This window comes from Xiphophorus maculatus, chromosome 5 (genome assembly GCF_002775205.1).
Source record: "Xiphophorus maculatus strain JP 163 A chromosome 5, X_maculatus-5.0-male, whole genome shotgun sequence".
In the NCBI taxonomy this organism is placed as follows: domain Eukaryota; kingdom Metazoa; phylum Chordata; class Actinopteri; order Cyprinodontiformes; family Poeciliidae; genus Xiphophorus; species Xiphophorus maculatus.
This window is the reverse complement of record NC_036447.1, coordinates 9,070,645-9,092,374: the sequence shown is the minus strand read 5'-3', so window position 1 is coordinate 9,092,374 and position 21,730 is coordinate 9,070,645. Positions and strand designations below refer to the sequence as shown.

Sequence of the window (21,730 nt, the reverse complement as noted above, 5' to 3'; positions counted from 1 at the left end):
CATTGCACGACGGAGACATGAACGCGACCAGGCAGGGTCTCTAACATGAGGAGTTGAACTCTATAGTACGAAAGACAAGAAGTCAAGACAGGTTGTGAAGGCAACAGTAATACAGGAAAGATGACTTGGCACTTTCTAAATAAAACAACAACGTGAAAGTTGACGAGCTGGATGAATGATTGGCATGAACTGGTTTTCTCTAAAAAGATCTAATTGAAATTTTGCAAATAAACAAAATAAAAACCTGACTCCGTTTTTGCGGCATATAACTATAGAGAAAAACATTAGTACAAAAAAAGAGAAAAATTCTTCAGCCACTTTTGAGTTAAACTTAACCTACTAAATTGTTCTAATTAATTATTAAGATCACCTTGCTCATCTAGGTTTTTGTGTTACAAGAGAGAAACAACACATAACAAGGTTAGAATAGAGACATTGGATGATAATGAATTTGAGAAAATAAACAAAAAACAAAAAACTTTAAGCTCTGTTTGAACAAGATGGCATGTAAACATCACCCTTACAACCATGGCTGATATATAGCTCCTTTTCATAGGCAATAACTAATTTAAGGCTTTGATGCTGTTGCTGATTGTTAACATCTGATGCAAATGTAATTTTTTGCTCCAACACAGACAGACACACACATCTTTACCAACCAAAATACTTATGACTGTTCTGAAAGTTTTACAAAGTTGATCTAGTTTTTCAGAAACCAGTCAAACTAGCCTGTGTGTTCTCTACTGGAAGTGGGGAAAGAGCACCAGAATTCATGTAAATCTTCGGTTCAATTTAAATTAAACTGTTGAGGTAGGATTGGTAGGATTACATAAATCAGACTTTAAAATATGTATAAAATATGAATAAAAAAAGGTTATCTTTTTTGAAGAACACATTTAAAACCAACATTTTTAAATGTTGGTTTATAAAATACACCAACATTCTGGTGGTGTATTCAACACAATGAATACACCAATTCATTTACGTTTGGGGTAATATCCTCAAAGATATTCTGTGAACATTTTATATAAAAATTATACAACAATCAAAAGAAACTAACAGATTATATACTCTACTGAATTCATACGGTATTGTTTGGTAGTTTTAGAAAACGAGCCTTCTTGTGTGAGGCTATTATTTTGAAAGTAACAACCGGATGCGGTAACCTTTACCTGTGATAAATTACATGGTGATAACTGTGAGAGCAACCCGGCAGAGCAGTCAGAGTCGCTCTGGCTCCTCTGTGAAGTTCAGCTCTTCGGGGAGCGGCGTCCTCTCAGTTTCTACAGAGAAATAAAACGTAGTTTGGAGTAGACACATATTTTATCTCATGGTCTTGACCAGAACGCCGTATTTGTTAAAGACTTCGTTCGGACGACGCTCTACTGTCCTCAGTCACAGCGTCTGCTTAGCGTTGAAATAACGCTATAAAATAAGAGAAAAATCGACCCTTTTTTCCTAGTTGCTGAATGAAACTTTTTATCATTCCCCACGGAAGGAGAGAAGACGCACCAGCGGGTTACTGAGGATAAAGCGAGCTGGAGGACGGGGCGGACCGCTGGATGGGACTAAGATGCTCGCTCCGCTCAAGTTCCAGGTCGGGAGGTTAGCAACCATGTCAGTGGAGGTTCGTTTTGGAAAATGATTGCTGGCAGCATCGACGGTAAAATAATGGTCAGAAGATGCCTAGTAACGTTCAAACCATTCAGGTAAGAATAACAAAAAGAGGAAAAATTGTGCTTTGTCTTTAGATTTGTTTGCTTTATGTCTACATTTCAGCTGTATTCCGATTGTTTATCACTTCAGGTTTTTTCTGCTCACCACTTTCATGAATTGTTAGCCATATGGAAAGCTTATAATGTAATGCATTGGGATGTGGAGTGAAGGTGTGTGCATGTGGACTCCAGATGTTTTAGTTTGCCATCCAGATGATTTAAAACCGCCTCCATATGGAGACATCGACAGCAAACAGCTGCAAACAGGGAATTAAGTCTTGTTCTGTAAATAAGGCTGCGCTCCGACTCACTTCCTGCCTGTGCGGACAGCTCTCTTCTGCCAATGTGCGTTGCTCCTGTTGTATTTTAAATACACACAAGATAACCTAAAGAGTTGACACTTTATTGCTCAAACCATCCTCCATTAAAACGCTTTGTTATTTCATACATACACTGATTAACCACAACCTTAAAACTAGTGGGGAGTAAAGAGGAGACAGAGTTTTTCAAACCAGCTGCACTTTAGAGCAGGGGTCTCTGACTGCATTCCTCGAGAGCCGGAGTCCTGCAACTTTTATATGTGTCCCTTGTCCTACATGCTTGAATTACATGGTGATTCTGCATCACTAGCTAGAGTCAAGCTCTACAGAGCTCTGCTAATGAGTTCATATCAGAGCCAGGTGTGCTGAAGCAGAGAGACATTTAAAGGTTGCAGGACTCTGGCTCTTGAAAAATGCAGTTTGTCACCACTACTTTAGAGGATGGGATTAAATGAGTGCAGGAGGAAACCACTGAAAAATGTACAGTCTATGCTACATCTAAATAGAGGGATCTTCAACTCCAGTCCAGTGTCCTGCAACTTTTAGATGCATCCTTGCTTCAACACAGCTGAATCAAAAATCAGGTCATTAGCAGGACTCTGGAAAATGTGATTGTATACTCACAAGGTAATTCAGCCATTTGATTCAGGTGTGTTGGACTAGGGACACATAAAAGTTGCGCAACACCGGTTCTTGGAATGGAGTTGAATACCCATGTGTGTTTATTTCAAAGCATATCCAGATGTTACAATGGACCAGTCTAAGTCCAAACCCAAATCCAAACGATAATCTGTGGAAAGACTTCAAAACAAACAAGCTTCCAGCCTGACTGAGCTTGTGGTATTCAGCAGAGATAAATGACCAAACGTTTAATTTCTAGATGTGCAAAGCTGGTTGAGACATAACCCATAAGATTTGCAGCTGTAATTAGATTAAATGGTGCCTCTACACAGTATTGACTCGGAGCAATACAACTGAATATCACAATTTGCTTATTTTTGTTTGCAAAAATAACTGCAAAACATGTATTAAAAACAGGAAAACATTTGTTGAGCATAAATACTACTAGGGAATGTATGGTTGTAGGAGTTAGAATGAAGACTTGTCAGCATTGCTTGATTGTTGATTTCTACACTTGATTAAACCAAAACATGTTTCACAATGCAGCCTGGCATACAGAAACTCCAAGTAATTCATTCCTTTCATGCTATGAATTTAGGACAGTTTTGGTTGCAGGGACAGTTCATGCGCAACCAAAACCTACGACAGCGCTCCCACATGCTGCGTAAAATACTTCTAGAGGCAAAATCTGATAAATCTTGGTGTGCAGAGAAACCTGATGGCTGATAGCACATCTCTGTCTCTGATCCAATTACAGAGAGCCAAGCATTTAGTTTAAGCCTGTTAATTAAAGTCTCGTCAGGCAGGACCAGGACCTAATCCTTTCATATCACCTATCTAAGGCCACTTTAGAAAACCAGCTAAATGATATTAGAAGAAAACGATTACCCTCGGACACCATCAGACCAGCTGAGGCACACCCACATTAGCTGCTGCCTTTGTCCCTGCTCTAAATATCCACACAGGAGCCAAACTGGCACAAATATTATGGTAAGAAAATTACACTTAGCTGAAAAATGAGCCCTTTGTACCATGTCCTCTGTACAACCTTTTCTATCTTTTCAGACCTTTTCCTATGAGTCTTAAGATTTTTTTCTTCTCAATAATCCATTTCACAGAGGATGATGATAAAAAGCAAATAATAGGTCTGCTGAAGTGAGAAAAACAGGTGCTCTAGTTGAGGTCAGCGACTTTAATTTGCAGCTTTCACACTTTATGTGGACAGCAGATGGTCGTACAGTAAATGCGTAATCCACACAGGTCTAAAGATTTCTGGATCATGGCCTCTTACTGATGTCGAATAATATCTGAATTATAATCACAATATGGGGTTGGATTGGTTGGATTTACTGTATTGGTTCTCGTTGGTTTTTTGAAAATCATTGAGCTATTCTAATGCATTCCTCAAAATGTCTGGAAGCAGATTGTATTATATTCCTGTTTCCTAGGAGAGGAAGAGAGGTAAATGAGAGAACTCAGTAACTAATGAGATACTTTACAACTTTGACGTAAGCACTTTAATTTCCTCCCAAGTGTTTTTGTCTTTTGTGTGTGAGTGCGTGAATAAAGAAATATTAAAACCACAAGTGCTCATTCACATGCTGGTACTTGATTTTTAAATCCACTTAGTGAAATCTAGAGAGTGTAATGTCTGTAGTTGCATAAGGTTGGCTAACAACCAGATTCTGACAACTACGGTCGTACCTGAATAACTGCAATTATGACTGCAAGAGTTTTAGGGCATATACTGCTCAGCTTTGTATATCTAAAGGATGAAATTATGTTTCTGCAAAAAAAAAATGAAGGAAAACCTCAAGTTCAGTCAGAGTGGATAGTGAGTATGTATGAACCTCAATGTTCAGGTCTTCATATAGACTCATAATTGTATTAAGTTCTGGACTTTGACTGGGCTAATCAAACACACAAATATGTTTTGATCCAAACCATCCTGGCTGTAAGTTCTGGGTTGTTGTGCTCAATCAAAAATACATTCAAAGTAAAAGCCAGTTGTTATACACAGAACCAGTAAGGCAAGGCAAGGCAACTTTATTTATATAGCACCTTTCAGCCAAAGTGCTTGTACAAGAAAGTTACAAACAACATACAACAAGAAGATAGTAATAAAAAATAAATCAAGCAGATTATGATTGGTAAGTAAACATCCAGGGATTTTACATGAATTTGGCTCCAATTATTGTTGATTCATGACTGGTTCTATAATAAATAACTCTAAAATAAGGAAGCAGTTTCCACAGCTGTAAGTTTGATCTTTCTGTTGCTCTTTGCAATTTTCGTTCACCCGACCGAGACAAATCGCAATCTTTGTTTTGCGATCCCTGTTGAGAGAATTCTAAACATTTCTAGCATTCAGGATGTGGTGAATTTACTTAAAACAAACAGTAAAATGACAGTGATTTACTGTTATTCCAGTGTTAATCCAACTTTTTATTACTGTGGAAGTTCAATAGTTTTATTCTGTCCTAAAGTAAAGTGAAATTAGCTCAAACATTTTACAATTTTTTAATGATGGTTTGTTTATATGAGCATGCTGCCAATAGTATTTCCTTTGGACCAGTAAAGACTAACTACAACTTTTCAACATATGTCATTTCGTGGATTATTGTTCTGAGCTGTGGATGGAAATGCATTTCTTGCAGCATCAACAATGGTGAAAAAAATATCCTGACGTTTTGCGTGACTTTGCTTGGTTACCCTTCCAGAAAGTGCCATCAGGCATTGCAGAGGGCTGTTCAACAGCCCTACCTGCTTCTGATTATGAATAATTCATTTTTTTCCTGGGTTAAGATTTAAGTTTTTGCCTTACAATTCTAATTGTTCTTTCTCAGCTCTTTGTCATTGTGTAAATCTCTGTTTCTGCTCTAGTTTATTGCTCCAAGTCTGGATATTTAAAGTGCTATACAAAAGTCTTCATATCCTATGTACTTTTGTTTTTTCAATACAGTTTTGTTACAATCATATCTTTTTTGGATGGCTTTTAATTTTTTTTCGAAGAAAGAATCTGAAAAGTGTCAACTAAATGTCTTGTGACAACATTTAAATATGAAACTATTGCTTTACACTTCCATATAGACCTCACATTTGAAGGTTTATGTGTACTATTTACAAAAAATGTATATGAGTGAACTCTGTTCACTTATTAGGGGATTTCTAAAGGCATTTAGGGAACTCTGGATTTTACTTTGAGGTGTGGGATTAAGGGGGTTGAATTTATATCCAGGGCACATTTTTAGTTTAGTTTTTTTTTTTTTGGTGGTGTGGGATGGCATTGAAAATCAACGTGTCATTTTCCCTCCCCTTTACAATTATACAGTCTAGCACAGCTTCTCACAGTCCTTCAACTGCTTTCTCTTGCTTCGATAAGCGGTGGAGCAATAAGCATTTTAAAAGCAGGATTTGACTCGTTAGTCATGGAGGCCGACTGGCATTTTGTTCACTGGATGAAAATCCCAGGCAGCTTTTCCTTCGTGTTTCACTGAACAATCTTAACATAATAAGATAACCCTTGATCCATAGGTGCTGTACAGAGTATCCTAAGTAAGGCAGGATTTAAAAGACCTTTTTGGTCTTTTAAATCAAAGATCCCAATCCCTTAAGATCTGATCCTTAGAGTCTTATTTTCCTTTCTATTATGGGCTGTAAGAGCCTTTTAAATATAAGATCTATGCTGCAAAGAGGGGCTGAGCAGAAGTTACTGTCCTACAGGCTGATCTGGATTTGAGCCAATATTCCAGATGCGTGTTTAGTGTATCAATGTGTGAATCCAGATTAAAGCTGCAGTAGGTAACTTTTAAGATTTAAAAAGAGTTTTTTAAATTTCTTAAAACTGTCACTCTGTGATGGTAGTATAACATGAGACAGATTTTTGAAAAGGTCAAGCTCCTCTGCTTCTTTCTTGTGGTCCTTCTGACACTTGCAGAAATTCACAGCTATCAAACACTCTTGTGTGCATGCTGCAGCTTTACTAATGGCAGAGAAACAATTTACCGTTACAGGAAAACTGTTTTGTCTGCCGTCATCGGTGGCCATTTTAGCGAGCCTGGGAAGGAGCTGTACCATAGCAGAGAGCAAGAGGGAGGGTCTTAGCAGCGCGAACCCAACTGTGGGGAACGCTAAAACATAAAGTTTTTCTAAGACATGAAGCAATTGTCTTTGAAAGACTTTGGATGGGAGAGTCCATCCATTCCTTTCCAGCCTACATTTTTTCCCGCAGGGCTCCATCCTTTCAGATCTTCTGTACAGCTTGAAATTACTATTGAGGTGTAATTATAATTCTTGATTACTTTTGAATTCTGTGTTTTCTGCGTCTACTGCAACTTATATTAGATGATGTTTCACTCGCTCACTGACGCAATAAAAACAAAGAAGAAAAAAGAAGGATTGACATGCTGGTTTTGTACTCCACATGTGCAAAGGCTTTCCAAATGTATTCACATACCTAGAACTGCCGCATGTCAACATTATAACCACAACAAGCTGTAAAGTTGTATTTTATCGGGATTTTATGTGAAAGTCCAACACAGGGGCACAATAATGGAAGTGCCTATTTATGAGGTAGTGGGAAATTATTCCAGGGAGTGCATCTGTTTTTTCCTTCAGTGGTGAAAGATATGGTTCAGCTGCAAACCTACCGAGGCCGTGTGCACTCAAATCTGGCCTTTGTGAAAAAATACAAATAAATTGTTGAAAGAAAGACATGAACATAAACCGTCTGGGGGACACAAGAAACAAGTGGAACAACATATTCTGTTCAGATCAGACCAAAATGAAAGTTCATGCAAAATACTATGTGCCTTGTAAGAGTGACACTGCACATGACCCTTGCAGACCTGCTACAGTGAAAATGTTGTAGTGGAAGCATCATGCTGCATGGATGCTTTTGTTCAACACAGAAATGGAAACTTATCAGATTGAAAGAGAAAACAGATACGGCTAAAAACAGGGAACAGAGCCTGCTAGAAGGTACAAAGGACTACCAACAACCAAGCAAGAGCAGAAACAGACTGGTTTAAATCAAAGTATGTTCATGTGTTGGAATGGCCCAGTCAAAGTCCACAACTAAATCAAGTGAAGAACCAAAGGGAAGACTTTAAAAAATATGCTTACAGGTGTTCTCCATCCAGTCAGAATGTGCTTAGGCTTTTCCTAGAAAGGAGATTGGTGAAGAATTTTAGTTCCATTTTATTCTGTTTCGTTTCAGCCTGTAGACTTGCAGCTGCAATCAGAGTTTTGAAAAGTGTAAATACGTGAAACTGAATTTCAAATCCACATCACGTTGCTCAGAAATGTATTTGAGTCGTTTTGTTTAAACGCTGTATCCTCGTACTTTCACTTCACAAATATTTGCTACTTTATGATGAATCACTGCATCAAATTATGTTCAAAATACATCCAATTTGTGATTGTAACATCAAGAAATATGTTGCTTTAATGTGTGTAGCTGCTATGTCCAGTAAATACATTTACCTTTTGTCATCTTTTATCTGATCTTGCTCTCCTCTCATGTGTTACAGGATATTTGTGGTGGGAGTGGGCTTCTTCAGCCTGTGTTTTTTAATGACCTCTCTGGGGGGGCAGTTCTCAGCCAAGAGACTGGGAGACTCGCCATTCACCATCCGTACAGAAGGTAATGACAAGTGGTGTGTGATCAGATGTATTTCTCTGACTGCATGTGCAACTTCATTGCACGGATTTGCTAACTATGGCTGCATGTATGACTTAATTTAACCATGGCTATCCATGTTTCCAATTACGTAGAAAACAGGATTTTGAAAATATTACTTAAAAACAATCTGTACTGTGGATAAGATCCTGGGCATGATGATGTAGATTGATCATTTATATTAACCCTTCCTTCCCCTGCTACCACACACATTTCTATTTCTTGTAATTATGATGCTTACCGCTGATGAAAATATGTTTACAAATAGAATAATTAAAGTTTCTGCTTCCCTTAAACCTCATATTTTGTCTCATTTAAACATGTTTTATTGGGATTTACGTGCTGAACTAATACAAATTAGTTTTGTTTTTTTATGAAGTTGAAGAAAGTCACTCAATCACTTTAGCTGATAATTATTTGTTGTTATTTAGAGTTGGGATTGCTGAGCATAAATGCATACCACACAGATGTTACTTTCTCATGTTTTCATTTTTCCTCCATTTTACAGTCCTGCAGTACTTTGAGTTGGTCTGTCGCATAAAACCACTATAACATTCTGTAGCTTTATGTGACAAAATATACAAATGCTGAATGGGTAGAAATACTTTTTCAAGGCTCTGCATTAAGCCAAAAGCTACCTCTAATGTGTTTCTCTTCTCGTTATTTAGTCACCAGACCCTAAAAATCGTAGTTTTCCTTCAGCAAAAATCAAAACTCATCAGTGAGATGTCATTTTACATTGGCAATATATCACATGACCAAAAGCGTGGGCTGGAATGGTATGGCAAAGATGAAGGACTCCTGATGTAATCTCCTGCTGCAAGAGGTGTGAAGATTGAAAGTCAGAGGTCACGTTTTATGGAGGCCAGCCGGTTCTCACTAGGACTTGTTAAAATAAGAAGCTTGGAGGGCATTTCCACATGTTTGTTGCATGTTTGCATCCCCTGCAGGGGCTGGAGCCAGCCGTGGGTCAGTGTGAGTAGGTGTTGGAGAGACTGCAGAAGATGGAACAAGTGTTGTTTCAGAGTGAATCATTCAGCTGTTTGTGCACATGAACTTGATGTCTTTCAGAAAGAAATATACAGTATTAAAGCTTGCAGCAGTACGTATGTGTGTGAGCAATAGAGCAACATGGGGATGAATGGCTATGTGTGTGTTGGGAAAGCCATTTGGGATTACAGTTATAAATTGAGATTTCTAAATCTGTGAGATAAATTAGGATTCATGTGTGCGACTCAGTGTTTGAGTAAAACGTGCTTGATTAATCAGCCATTCATGTGTTGCAGCAGGAGAAGACATCTGGAGCAAGCTCATTAAAAACTGCACAGTCTCCAGCTGCATCCACCCAAAGGAGTTAACTGTGTGTGTGTGTGTGTGTGTGTGCGTGTGTGACGGGGTGTGTTGATGTACATTTTGTTTTTACCACTTATGTGCTTAAGTATCTAAAAGCTATGTACAAATGATGCTCTTACGTCTGTATCTGCTTCACTTGGGTGAATTTGTCTGTTCGTTCCCCAGTGCTTCTCCACTCTCCTCTATGCACATCTCAGTTGTCCACTACCTTTCCTGCCTTTTTCCTCTTGTGTGTGTTTGTGTGCCCGTTCACGTGTGTTTGTGATGAGATGGCTGGAAATTGGCTGTTAAATGGGGCGACGGCAGCAATGTGGGACAAGATTGAAAGCAGGGAGACCAAGAGACCGATCCATCTGCTCTCTGCAATATCAGCTCCACAAAACAACTGGCCTTTGCATTAGGCCGCTACTCGCCACCTGCAGTGCAGTACACACACACACACCCACACACACAGACACGCGCACAAACACACACACAGAGAGAGACAGAAGCAAATAAAGGTGATAAATGCACATAGTAATTTTTTTCCACATTTTTTTATTCTGAAGGTTCTTCGTTTGCAGTTTATTGGTCATATGGTTTTGACAGCATAAGTTTTTTCAGGTTCATTTGACATGAACATGTTGGTGACCCTTTGACTGCTGACAGAAAACTACAAAGCTCTATTTTCCCTTTTGTTAAACAATGAGTAAGAACATCTATTAATTGTTCATTTTGGTTATAACTTTGGATGTGCTCCAAGAGATTGTAACAAAACAGCTGGAGTGCAGCTGTAGAAAAATCTTAATACTCAAATGGAGACCAAAGTACTAAAAGAGACAATATATTTGTTTTATTTGCCAAATAAAATCTGTATGCATATTTCTTTGTTATGAGCTTGTAACTTTAAAAACAAATAAGATTTTCATAAATCAGGATTCTGGAGTTGAAACATTGCAGATATGTCAACAGTCACTGCAGTGTCAGCAAGTTTTCTAGCAAGTGAGAAAAAGTCAGAGAAACTGCTTCCAATATGAAGCTAGTTTTATTTGTTGTTTTTATGCTTAAAATCTTGATGGCTTGCTCTGTCCTTCCTGGCTGACAAGCAGCCCATCGGCTCTTCTGACAAGAGTCTTAGTCATTCCAAAGTCCAACAGAAAAGCCTTAATGAAGCACATACTCTAGTTTCAATGTTCAGTGAATTGTCCACTTTAAGATTTAATCACTTCCAGAAGAGATGATTATTTAGGTGCAAACTGTTTCTTTCATATTTTTATTGCTTCACATTTTTGTGTTTTTCTTTTTTTGTCATGTTCTGTTTTACTATTGTTACTTTTTTTTTATCTACATACAAAACTATGAAAGGTAATCACCAATACATTTATTTCTGTTATTTTGTACTTGGATACATCAAACCACATTTAATTACAAAGATAAACTTTGTGAAAAGTAAACAATTAAACTTAATAACTTGTTTCATTCTTGGTGACAACTGGCGTTAATTTCTTGTAATAATTGGAAATGAGCCTTTATATCACTGTGCAGTACTTTTGCCAAGCTCTTCTTTAAAGTTAGTCACTTTAAGTTCAAGGTACAGCCTATCAGATACTGAGTCATAACATCAGATTTAACTTTGGGCTTCAACTAGGCCATTCCAAAATCTTCCCTTCTTCTCTTAGACGCAGATTTTCTGGTTTGCATTGGATCATTTTCCTGCTGCATAATATCAATAATTGAAAGTTGGACTTTTTCCTTCATCATTTTCTGCTGAGGAGCAAAACTAAAAGCTCTGGAGCTTGGAAGCGAAAGGTGACATCCTCCCCTATTTGGTCAATACTTGTTTTTGATTTATAGATCATGGATGTTATTTTTTGCCCTGTTTTTTATTGCTAAATGATGCAAACTGGCCTGAAATGAAAGAAGTGAAACTTGCAGAACCTTAGGTGTTGTGGATTCAGTTGTGATCTCCTGGATAAGTTTTAAAATGCACTTACATTTTTGGGAAGCTTCACTATTGCTCCATGATTAGTATAAAGGTTTTCACTGTGAGCCATTGTCAACCATTAGAAGTAGCTTTGCAGCCTTTTGGAAAACTTCTTGTGTTCTTGAAGTTTTCTTGTTTTGGTTTGGTTTTTATAAAAGACGTGTTGCTTTTTGAGGCCTTTTAGCCATTTGTAAACGGATAAAAGTGTTTGTTGATCTTACAGGATCAGGCAGTATCAGGCTTGGTTGTGGCTGCTGAAATTGAGGGAAAATGTGGCTAATCATGGTTAATTAATTGTGAACCTGGTGGGGGGGTTTACTTGTGCTATGATTATTTTGATATTAAAATTAGTTGGATAATCTGAAGTGTGATAGAAAAGCAAAAATGAAAGAAATCTGTAAGGGAGTAAATACTATTTTTATAATGCTGTATGTGAAATTTAATGGATTCCATCTCATACTGAGCCATTTGTGTACAAGCCACAGATTGTCAGCCACAATGTTGATGCTATTATTGTGTCTTACCTCGAGCTGCATTGATAGCAATTGTTTGGGCATTAGCTGCATTTTGTTGCCACCTCTTGCATCTGTGGATTATCAGCTTCCACCAGAGATTCAGAGTGCTGAGTCTTTGCTCAAATCCCCCTCAGTGCCTCATCAAGAGCTGTGAGCCGGAGATGGAAAAGTAAGGGCTCAATAGTGAAAATGAAAAAGTGGGGTTTTGTGGCAGGATGTGGGGAACAGAAATGTGCTTCTGTGTATCTGTGAGAAGCATTAAGGTTACATTGATCCCAAAAGAGTCAGAGAAGGTTTTGGCTAAGTTGCTGTGGTCAAAAGCCTTGCATTAGAGCTTATTATGACGTTTATTACACTAAGGACTGCTGGAGGTCCCGAAGCATGTCTCACAGCATTTTTCTGTTCAAATATAAAGATTTAAACTCTTCTTGCCAAATGAACACGCATTTTATTAAAGTATTTGACAAATAGCAAAAATTATCCAAAATAGAAGCTGTTTGTTTAGTAATAATCCTGTGCTTAGTTTTAATCAGAGTCTCAGACTAATGACTGCTTGACTTGGATTAAAGTGACTACCATCAGCTGGAAAGAGACTCATGCCTGTGTGTCACATGCCTAAGAGATATTATGACTTATGTCCTGAGAGACGCTTGGTTTAGAATTTATACTGAATGATCAGTCCACAGACTTATGTTCCTTATTATTTATCCTACCCTTCTTACAGGTGATTAAGGTTTTAACAATAAGCGCAGCTCATAAGATGAGATTTTATCCAAATTTTGGGAGAAAATAGGAATACCCATGTGTTGTTTTCGTACATTCATGTAACTCCTAAAATGCTAGTTTGTTAGAACTTGGAACAAAAATCCCAAAAAGGGACAAATTTTTCATTTAATTGCAAAATGGTGGTTAAATTCTCACAGCTAGGGATATATTTATTCATGAAAGTCATATTTTTCACCTTAGTGCACAATAAAAATGCTCACCAGCGCTGAAACGCACATAACTGGCCTCACCAGGCAGATGCTGGGCTGCTGCCAGTGAATATCTGTTCCTTGGTTCCACTCAGACATGGGCTTCATCTCCAGGGACGACAGCACCGGTCGGTTGTAGGTCTTGTACTAAAAGTGTTGCCAAAGAGTCATTAGCTATTCGTCAATACAGATGTCTTTCACCGTGTTCAAGTTGAGTGGAGCCAATGTGGTCGCATTATTCAGGGTGTTTCTCACATACTGAACTCTGCTACTAAACCCAAAAATACATTTTTCTATCAAATGTGACTCCATTTAATGAGGAATAAGCAAGCTTTCAAAATGTATGAGATTTATTGGCAAAATATTTTTTTCAACAAACAACCAAAAACTAATTTCCTTGTTTTTCAAACTTTGCGGCAGTTTCATTTATTTTGACCACCCTGAAAAATGTGTAAACTTATAAACCAACTATTTTTGTGAAAGATAATATCTTGCTGGTGCTACTTATTTCCGCCACACAGAAAAAGGGTTTCCATTCATAAATTAACATAGTGCGCTATCTCAAAGTGCTTCAAAAATACCAACAGCTTGTTTGACCTCACAGATTTGGCAGCTACTTGACTGCAGCGTTCCCAGTGCAGCAAACATAGTCGCCTGTCTGTTGCTATGGATGTAAAATCCAATGCAAGAAAAGTAAACAGATTTCAAAACATATGATAGTTCAAATATATTTATTTATATATTTTATTATTATTATATTATTTATTTATATTTCTATATTTATTTATATGTATATTTATATATTTTCGATCTCAAACAGTAAAAACATAACCCTGTAGATCAGCATGGGTAAAAATTACATCCCAGTGTCTATAAAAACTATTCAGCCCATCAGTGTTTTACCCTTTTTATCATGATCAAATAAATTTGGCTCTTTTGATTAAAGAAAACAACAAAACACCACCCAAAAAAACAATTTATCAAAGTGAAAATTATTTCTCCAAAGAAATAAGTTAAATTTCAGTTAAATTTAAAATATGTAATGTAAAATAAGTGACTTCATAAAAATGCAGATGCATCTTTGGTTGCTATCAGGACCATCGCTCCACCTATGCACCTCAGACTGCGTTTAAGGCACCAAGTGGCCGGGAGAGGCACCGCAACACAATTATGTTTCGGACATCCAAATAGCTGGCTGAATTCACAATACAGAGTCTGTATGGATTGGTCTTAATCAGGCTACACACCTGGACACTGCAATTTTACTTCATTCATCCTTACAAAACTATTCAAGCTCTTTCAAGTTGCATAGGGATTAGCTGTGAATAGTCCTTTTCAAGTCCTGGCACAATTTTTGTATCGGATTGAAGTTTTGGCTGTGACTGGACCCGTCTAGAACATCTATCATCATGTCTTCACACCATTTCGGTGCAGCTTTAGCTCGATGCTTCTGGTCATTATCTTGCTGAAAAATACATTTACCCTGAAGTTCTTTTTCAGACGGAAACAAATTGTCCTCCAGGATTTCCCAATATTTTTGCTGCATTCATTTGACCCTCTGTCTTCACAAGCCGTCCAGTGCCTGATGCCAAGATGCATCCCCACAGCATGATACTGCCACTACCATGTTTCATAGCGTGGATGTTGTCACCAAATATAACATCTTGCCTGACGTTAACAAAAAACCTTTTCATTTTTGTCTCATCATCATAATAGACTCAATTACATTTTCTCTGATGTGCTTGTAGCATTCTGTCTTGTTGCTGTAATGGTAGCCAGAGATATTTGTGACCTTCTGGACACAAATATCCTGATGCTACAATCATCACAGACACACTCACTGCACACAGTTGACCTCTTTTCCACTCATTGGGATTGCAAGCACCAGTTGGCTGGATCTCTGTGCACTTGCTTATTTTTTTATGCTTAAAATTTGTATTTAATCATTGTTTTGTAGGAATTGGGTTTCAGTATAGTATAACATGAAAGGGTTTTTTCTAATTTTTTTTGTAAGAGTGCAGCATCTAAGGGGGTGAATACTTTTCATAGGTGCTGTTTTCTCTTATGCACCAGTTTGCAGTTGACTAAAAACCGCTGAGGAAGGTTTCACAGCAGTTTTGTTAAATACAGTAATGCTACATTCTTTGACAGCAGACATCTTGCAGCACACAGACAGCTTTTTACGACTAGCGGGTATCAGTGAAGCACATCACACACCCCCACTCTCTTTTTTTTCTATCTCCCACACTGGATGCTCATCTCCAAGGAACATTCCCTGCAGTTATGCTTCCTTCCCATCTCTTCATGTCGAACAAATCTGGCATGGCAATCTTCTTCTTGTCGCTGATGCTAGGTGCAGCTGGGGAGTCACTTAGTGAGTCGACTTTATCAGCGCAGTCATCGCCTCAGGGCTCTGAAAGGACTGTGTTTGTATCTATCTGTGGGTTTAACAGTTTATGAGTCTCTCTGGATGACAGTATCAAATAAGTGCCAAATGTATAACATGGCCAAAAGTGAGCGAGTGAATGTGTTTTTGTGTGTTTGTTGGAGTTCGTTCCTGTGGGAAAAAAACAACAAAAAACATCTCTCTTTGCGTTTAAACTGATCTCTTGTTGATCAGTTTAAAGTCATTAGCTATTTGTCAATACAGATGTATTTCTCTGTGTTCAAGTTGAGTGGAAAATCCAAAATCCAAGATTTACTTTTATCACAGCTTTTCCAGTGTAATAGTAATTAGATAAGATACACTGGAAACTCTGGAGGAGCTGCAGAGATGTGCAGTTCAGGTGGGAGGATCTGTTTAAAGGACAATTGTTAGTTTTCTAGAAGTTGTTCAGAGCAGATTGGTGCATGAAGAGAGCTAACTACAGTCTAATCCTGGAATAAAACCAGTTAGAGACTTCCATACACTTAATACAGTGGTGCACTTTTACATTTTAACCATAAACTTTCAACCAGAGCAATGATGTAATGATTTAAGTACAACCATATTATATGACCTAATCAAAGCCCAGACTTAATCCTATTGACAGTTTGTGGGATGACTCAACAGCTGATGTTCAAAGATGCAATCTGATGTGACTTGACCTATTTTACAAAGAAGGACAAAATAATTCAGACTTGATATTTTCTAAGGAGGCAGATGCTATTTGCAGCTGCAGTTCCAATTAAAGATAGAGTATTTAACTTTTATAAAATATTTTTTACATAGTTATTGAAGCTGTCACTATATTCTGAAAGTATGGCATCAGATGGATAATCTGTGAAAAAAATAGCTCTTCTGCCTTCTTTCAATGCTTCAAGTGCTAACTAGAAACAACCAATCGGAGCCCAGAGGCGGGTCTTAGCACTTGTCAGTCACAATCTCGTATGGCGCCGCTCATCTCCCTTCCCCTTGTCCCTTTCCTCACTGCTACCGCTACATTTTTTTTCCATCGGGAGCTCTTGTTGTAAATGCTCAGCCTATTAGCATAGCCACTGATGACAGCAGATAAACAGTTTTCTTGTGATGCTAAGTTTTTATTTTTTTATTTTTTATCATTAGCACATTAGCATGAATTAAGACACTCCTCCTGGCTCTGATTGGTTGCTTTTGGTCGGGAGCTCTGAACTTCTTCACGCAGCAATTTTAGCTCAGGGAAGTCGATTGATCGCTTCACAGATTATCAGCTTATAACAAACTGTCACTACATGGTGACGGCTTTAACAAATATGTAAAAAAAAAACATATTCTTAATTTACATGCTGCAGCTTTAAAGGTGGTTGGACTCAGTATCAGTCTCTAGTATTGACTCAGGAGGCTAAATGTACAAAAACTTCAGATGTTTGCTTGTATAAATATTTAGAACATATAATGTTTTTTCATTATTCCACAATTAATTCACAAGTATGATCTCCTCTATTTTGATCTGTCACATTAACTTACAATAAATTCAATGCACTAATGCCAGTATGAAATTGCTTTTTTCCTATAAAAAGGGAGAGACATGAGCAAATTCAACAGATTTTTTTTTGCTGAGCATGTGCATGCACCTTGAAGCTGTGATTAATGGAGATCTCAGCTATAGTCGCTGGTGTTGGATTTGTAAATTAGGAAATCTCCTGTAGATGCAATTCAATACTTTACTTGTCAGCATACCATTAACAAGGCTTTCCAAAAGATTTCTCTTGAATAATCGCATTACTGCACATACACGGGGAAGTGGATCAGAACTACAATGTCAGTGAATTTCGGAGCTGAAGTGTATAAATTACAACTTAAAGACTTCTTAATGGCAGCTTGGACAGAAGATATGTTGTTGCTTTTCTCAAGATTGCAGAGTTGCTCCCTGATCTGCCTCCAAAATTGAAGCCAAAGAAAGCTAAGTGTTCTAATTAGAATAAAATGCAAATAAATTAACTTTACTGGATGGTTTAAATGGTTTACCTTCATTACATAGATAACCTTTTAGAAAGAAACAATTAAGATAATATAATTACATATTTAAAAAAGAACGTGGTTTTTCTTATTTGATTTTACTTGTCATTCATAAGTCATTGTTTTTTTTCATCAGGTGTTATTCTTTTATCTCATACATATAAACAGAAAAAAAATCCGTCTCAAGCAGTAACACATTTCTGATTTTCACTCTGGATTTGAATGTAATGATGTCTATGTCTGACATTACCATAATAAGTTGGCAGAAAGTTTGACTGCAAGAGTCAGCTTTGCTCTTCACCGTACAGTCTGACCCAGTACGATGAGACTGTAATGTTTCTAAATTTAGAAAACCTCCTTCTCTGTAAAATTTCTGAGTAAGATTTTTCACCTCTTTTTTTTCTACATCTTAAGACACTCTCCTGATCCAAACACCATGCTCTTTACATCAGTTGCACTTCTTGATTTCACAGTGCTTTGAAAAAAATATTTATTTCCACTGACCACAGCATCATGAAACCAACAAACACAGCCGACAGGTCAGGGACAAAGTTGTAAGAAGTTTAAAGCACAGTAAAGGTATAAAACAGCAAGCAAGCTTGAGCTCGCAAGCTTCACTGAACATTTATCAACACAGTATCTACAAATGCCAATATTATGGCAGAAATGCAAACCTACCAAATAATGAATGCCAGTTTTGACTGAGAGTTTTTGTCTGTGTGGCGATGAAAACACAGCAGTTCTCAACATCCAACTGACAAAGGTTTTCGGTAGAAATCCTGCATTTCCCTAGACTAAATCTTCTAAAAAATGTTTGGAGATGGATGAAAAGGGTGGCTTAGAAAACGGATGGTACAGTCGTGATGCCCCTGGTGATCCATTTTCACAACATGGAGCAACAACTACAGGAAACACTTGTATCGAGGATGTCTAGGGAATTTTTTTAAGTGTCTGCTTTGGGCTTTTTTGAGTAATAGTCTTATACTTTTGGTTAGCTAATTATGAGCCTGCTTGAGTTTAAATGTCTTGGGTTTTTTCTATAGTGCCCCCGTTTCTTCTTATAACATTTCAAAACATGACTTACAACACTAGCTATAATCCAGTGATGTAAAATGCTAATCCTCAGAACTTTTTCCCAGTTTTAATGTTTTGATCAGGAGCCTAATAGCATACTCTTCACACAAGTTTCAGAATCAAGCAAAAAAGCATGTTCGGAGAGGCTTGTATCTTTCCACAACCCCTGATTTGTGTTTCTGCACTTTCTGCTAGTTTTGTTGACCCTCTTGGCAAACGTCAGCCAGATGACTGTAATATTTTCCAAATTGCTCATAGAAATGCATAGACACGATGATTTAAGACCCTAGAAGTTAGAACCTCTGTAGTCCTGACCTCAGTGCTTTCACCCTGAAGTAAACGAGAAACATCTCTATAGCCCATTATAGTTATGTCTCATTGAAGGTTAATCTGCAGCAATATTCTGCCTCAGGTACCCAGCCTGTATCAAGCTGTCTGAAGGTTGCCAGGGCATCATTTCCTCTTCTGTGAGCTGTTTATTTCCTCTGCTCCTGACTCAGGTGTGCTCATGCTTTCCTTTGGAAATGTCATATTGGTGCAAAGGTTTATGCTTCTTTCTGACAGTTTGAAAAAAGTGTTGTGTGTAGACAAAGGAGTTGTATATCTCATTAATCTTCCTCAGTTTGCCTATTAAGACCTTCAGGATTGTATTTGCACATTTTTTTTCATTTTCAAAGGCTTCTGTGCATGAAAATAAAAACTATGTAAATTGATCATCTTTGTATGTTTACATAATAAATGTTTCTCCGTCAAACTGAAATCTGTGCAGGCTGATTATTTTCATTGAACAGAGAAGTGCACATATAAATAAGATTTGAAGGCTACAACGGTTCTGAACACAATAGTAAAATTAAACTGGCTGCGGTAGACATTGGTGGAAAGCGGAGCGAAGCTGATGTGAGCAATGCGTGCTCGGAGAGTTATAAATAAATTATGTTACCATTGCTGATTTTAGATTAGCAGCGCAGTAGATCCCATGTTGTGTATTTACTGTATCTAATGTGCTTTGTTAGAATGGTGCACATGTAGCAGTTCAGCGCCTGTAAGGGGCACTGAGACTATTTTAGGAAGGCCGTTAGGAGGATGTGACATGTCGCCAAGGGCAGCAGAGATGCAGTATGGATGGACAGACAAGGAGAAATATAAAGATGAGGGCGATTGCTTTGAGAAAAGTTAAGATTTCTTGGTTCTTCCTGTTTGTTTTGCCCTCCACACAAGGATGTTTGATTTGTATCATATACTGCTCTAAGCTGCAACTTTCTTTTCATCCATTACCCTGTTTTTTTTCTGTTTTTCCCTTGCTTGCATGAGACGTTGCGGTTCAGCTGTATAACGAGATGTTGATCATAAATAATTTGCTCTGCCAGTTAGATACAATAATTATGTCCAACTACCTAACAAGTAGAACAGCTCTACTAGACTTTTCCAGGGAATGAGCAGTAAGTGTGTGATGTGTGAGCCTCAGCAGGGGCTCAACTGTAGCTTAGCCTGACCAAAAAAAAAAAATCCAGTTTTTGAATTTTATTTTTCAGCTGAACTATTGATTATATAATATGAAAAGATAAGTTTTAAGGTTAAGGAATCGGCTTATATTTTAGAACTATGAGTTCTGAAATACAGATATTCTGATAAAATAAAACAAATTTAATTGGCAGCTCATTGAAGGAAGATGGGTTCATTTTTCATCCTGCTTTAATGTGTACTCTAACTCTCTCCATGTCTATCTCAATGTCTTGTTTATCTTATTTTTGTGTGCAAAGAATGAAACATTATTTGTTGGGGTAGCCTAAATTCTATCTAAATTTATGCTCTAATTTTCTTAAAATTAAAGAGCTTATTGTTTTGCTAGAAATTTAGGGTCACAAATAATTGTAGCACCAAATCATAGTAGATCATATAAATTTAGATTACCTGAAACATTTAATTGTGTTAAAATGAGGAGAAACATCCAGTTTATTAATCCAGCAATCATGTTTTAAGTCTGTTCAGTGTGTAGAAGAAGAGCATTGAAGCCCCTTTGTGGTTCAGCACTGCCCCCTATCAGTGTGACACGGTACTTTCTGCCTCACACTGCATTCATATCTGATCAGAAAGACTAAAGAAGTCTCATACATTCATTAAATATATTAGACTGTGAACCATTGACACATGTAATACATGCACCTACTGCCTGCTGCATTCACTCTGTGCAACACCAGAAGTGAGGCACATCACTGAATCACTATGTGTTTTCTGGAGGGCGGGTAGGGAGGAGACCGAAACCGATGCTGTTTGTGGACTCAATGTTGCCACGCAAGACGTAACCGACAGAATCCGGTTAAAGGATTTTCAAAATAAAAGAACCTCCAGACTCAATACATAACACGGAAATATTTAATTATTTCTTGCGAGGCCCGGTACCGGTCCACGGCCCAGGGGTTGGGGACCACTGCTGTAGCATATTCATTTACAAAGCTACGTATTACTTTGAAGTCTAAGATCATGCAGATTTATTTGTTCACCTAAACAAATTGGATTAATTGTGCCATATTATGGTTGATCAGATTTTGCACAAATTGTAGGTAGAACCTTCAAAAGCTACTTATCCTTTCTTTCTCAAGCGCAAACCTACACTTTTAACTTGACTATAAAACATCTGCTTGCTGGAAATCAACCAGGGGAAGAAGGTAATTCTTGACAAAAAATAACAGTGTAAAAAGGTTGAACTCCAGTTCTCAATGTTGACATTCAGTAGACAGATGAAGCTAACCTTATGCCGTGTAGATGCGTGTTTGGATTTGTGTGTGTGGGTTGAAGGAAAGTGACTGTCAGCACCAGCGCAGAGACAGATTAATCATGTCTGGGATGAGCTATACAGCTGTGCCACTGAAGGCTAGAGTAGTTTGGTAACGAGATCAGGTAAGAAGGTGAAATCTGGGATGCTTTCATTTCAGTGGGTGGAACAAGTGCCAAAACGTTGCATTAGATTTTGAGGAGAATGCGACACAAACCCTCCCATTGTTTTTTTTTTTTTGTTTGTCATGCAGTCTGTTTAAAAATATGCTCAAATTGTCTGCTTTCTCTTTTTTTACAGTACGCTTACCACTTTGCCACACAAC

General features: G+C 37.7%; 1 protein-coding gene across 2 annotated transcripts in view; it reads left to right on the top strand.

Moving 5' to 3' along the window:
• The first annotated feature begins 1,226 nt into the window (after window positions 1-1,226).
• The window catches only part of LOC102232182 (alpha-1,6-mannosylglycoprotein 6-beta-N-acetylglucosaminyltransferase B-like), a 117,564-nt gene continuing 97,060 nt past the window's right edge, over window positions 1,227-21,730 (top strand). For both annotated transcript variants that reach the window (XM_023333074.1, XM_014476137.2), the window contains exons 1-2: window positions 1,227-1,709; window positions 8,188-8,300. In XM_023333074.1, the coding sequence (XP_023188842.1) occupies window positions 1,642-1,709; window positions 8,188-8,300 (181 nt within the window). In that variant the 5' untranslated portion in view covers window positions 1,227-1,641. The remainder of the gene's footprint in view (window positions 1,710-8,187; window positions 8,301-21,730) is intronic.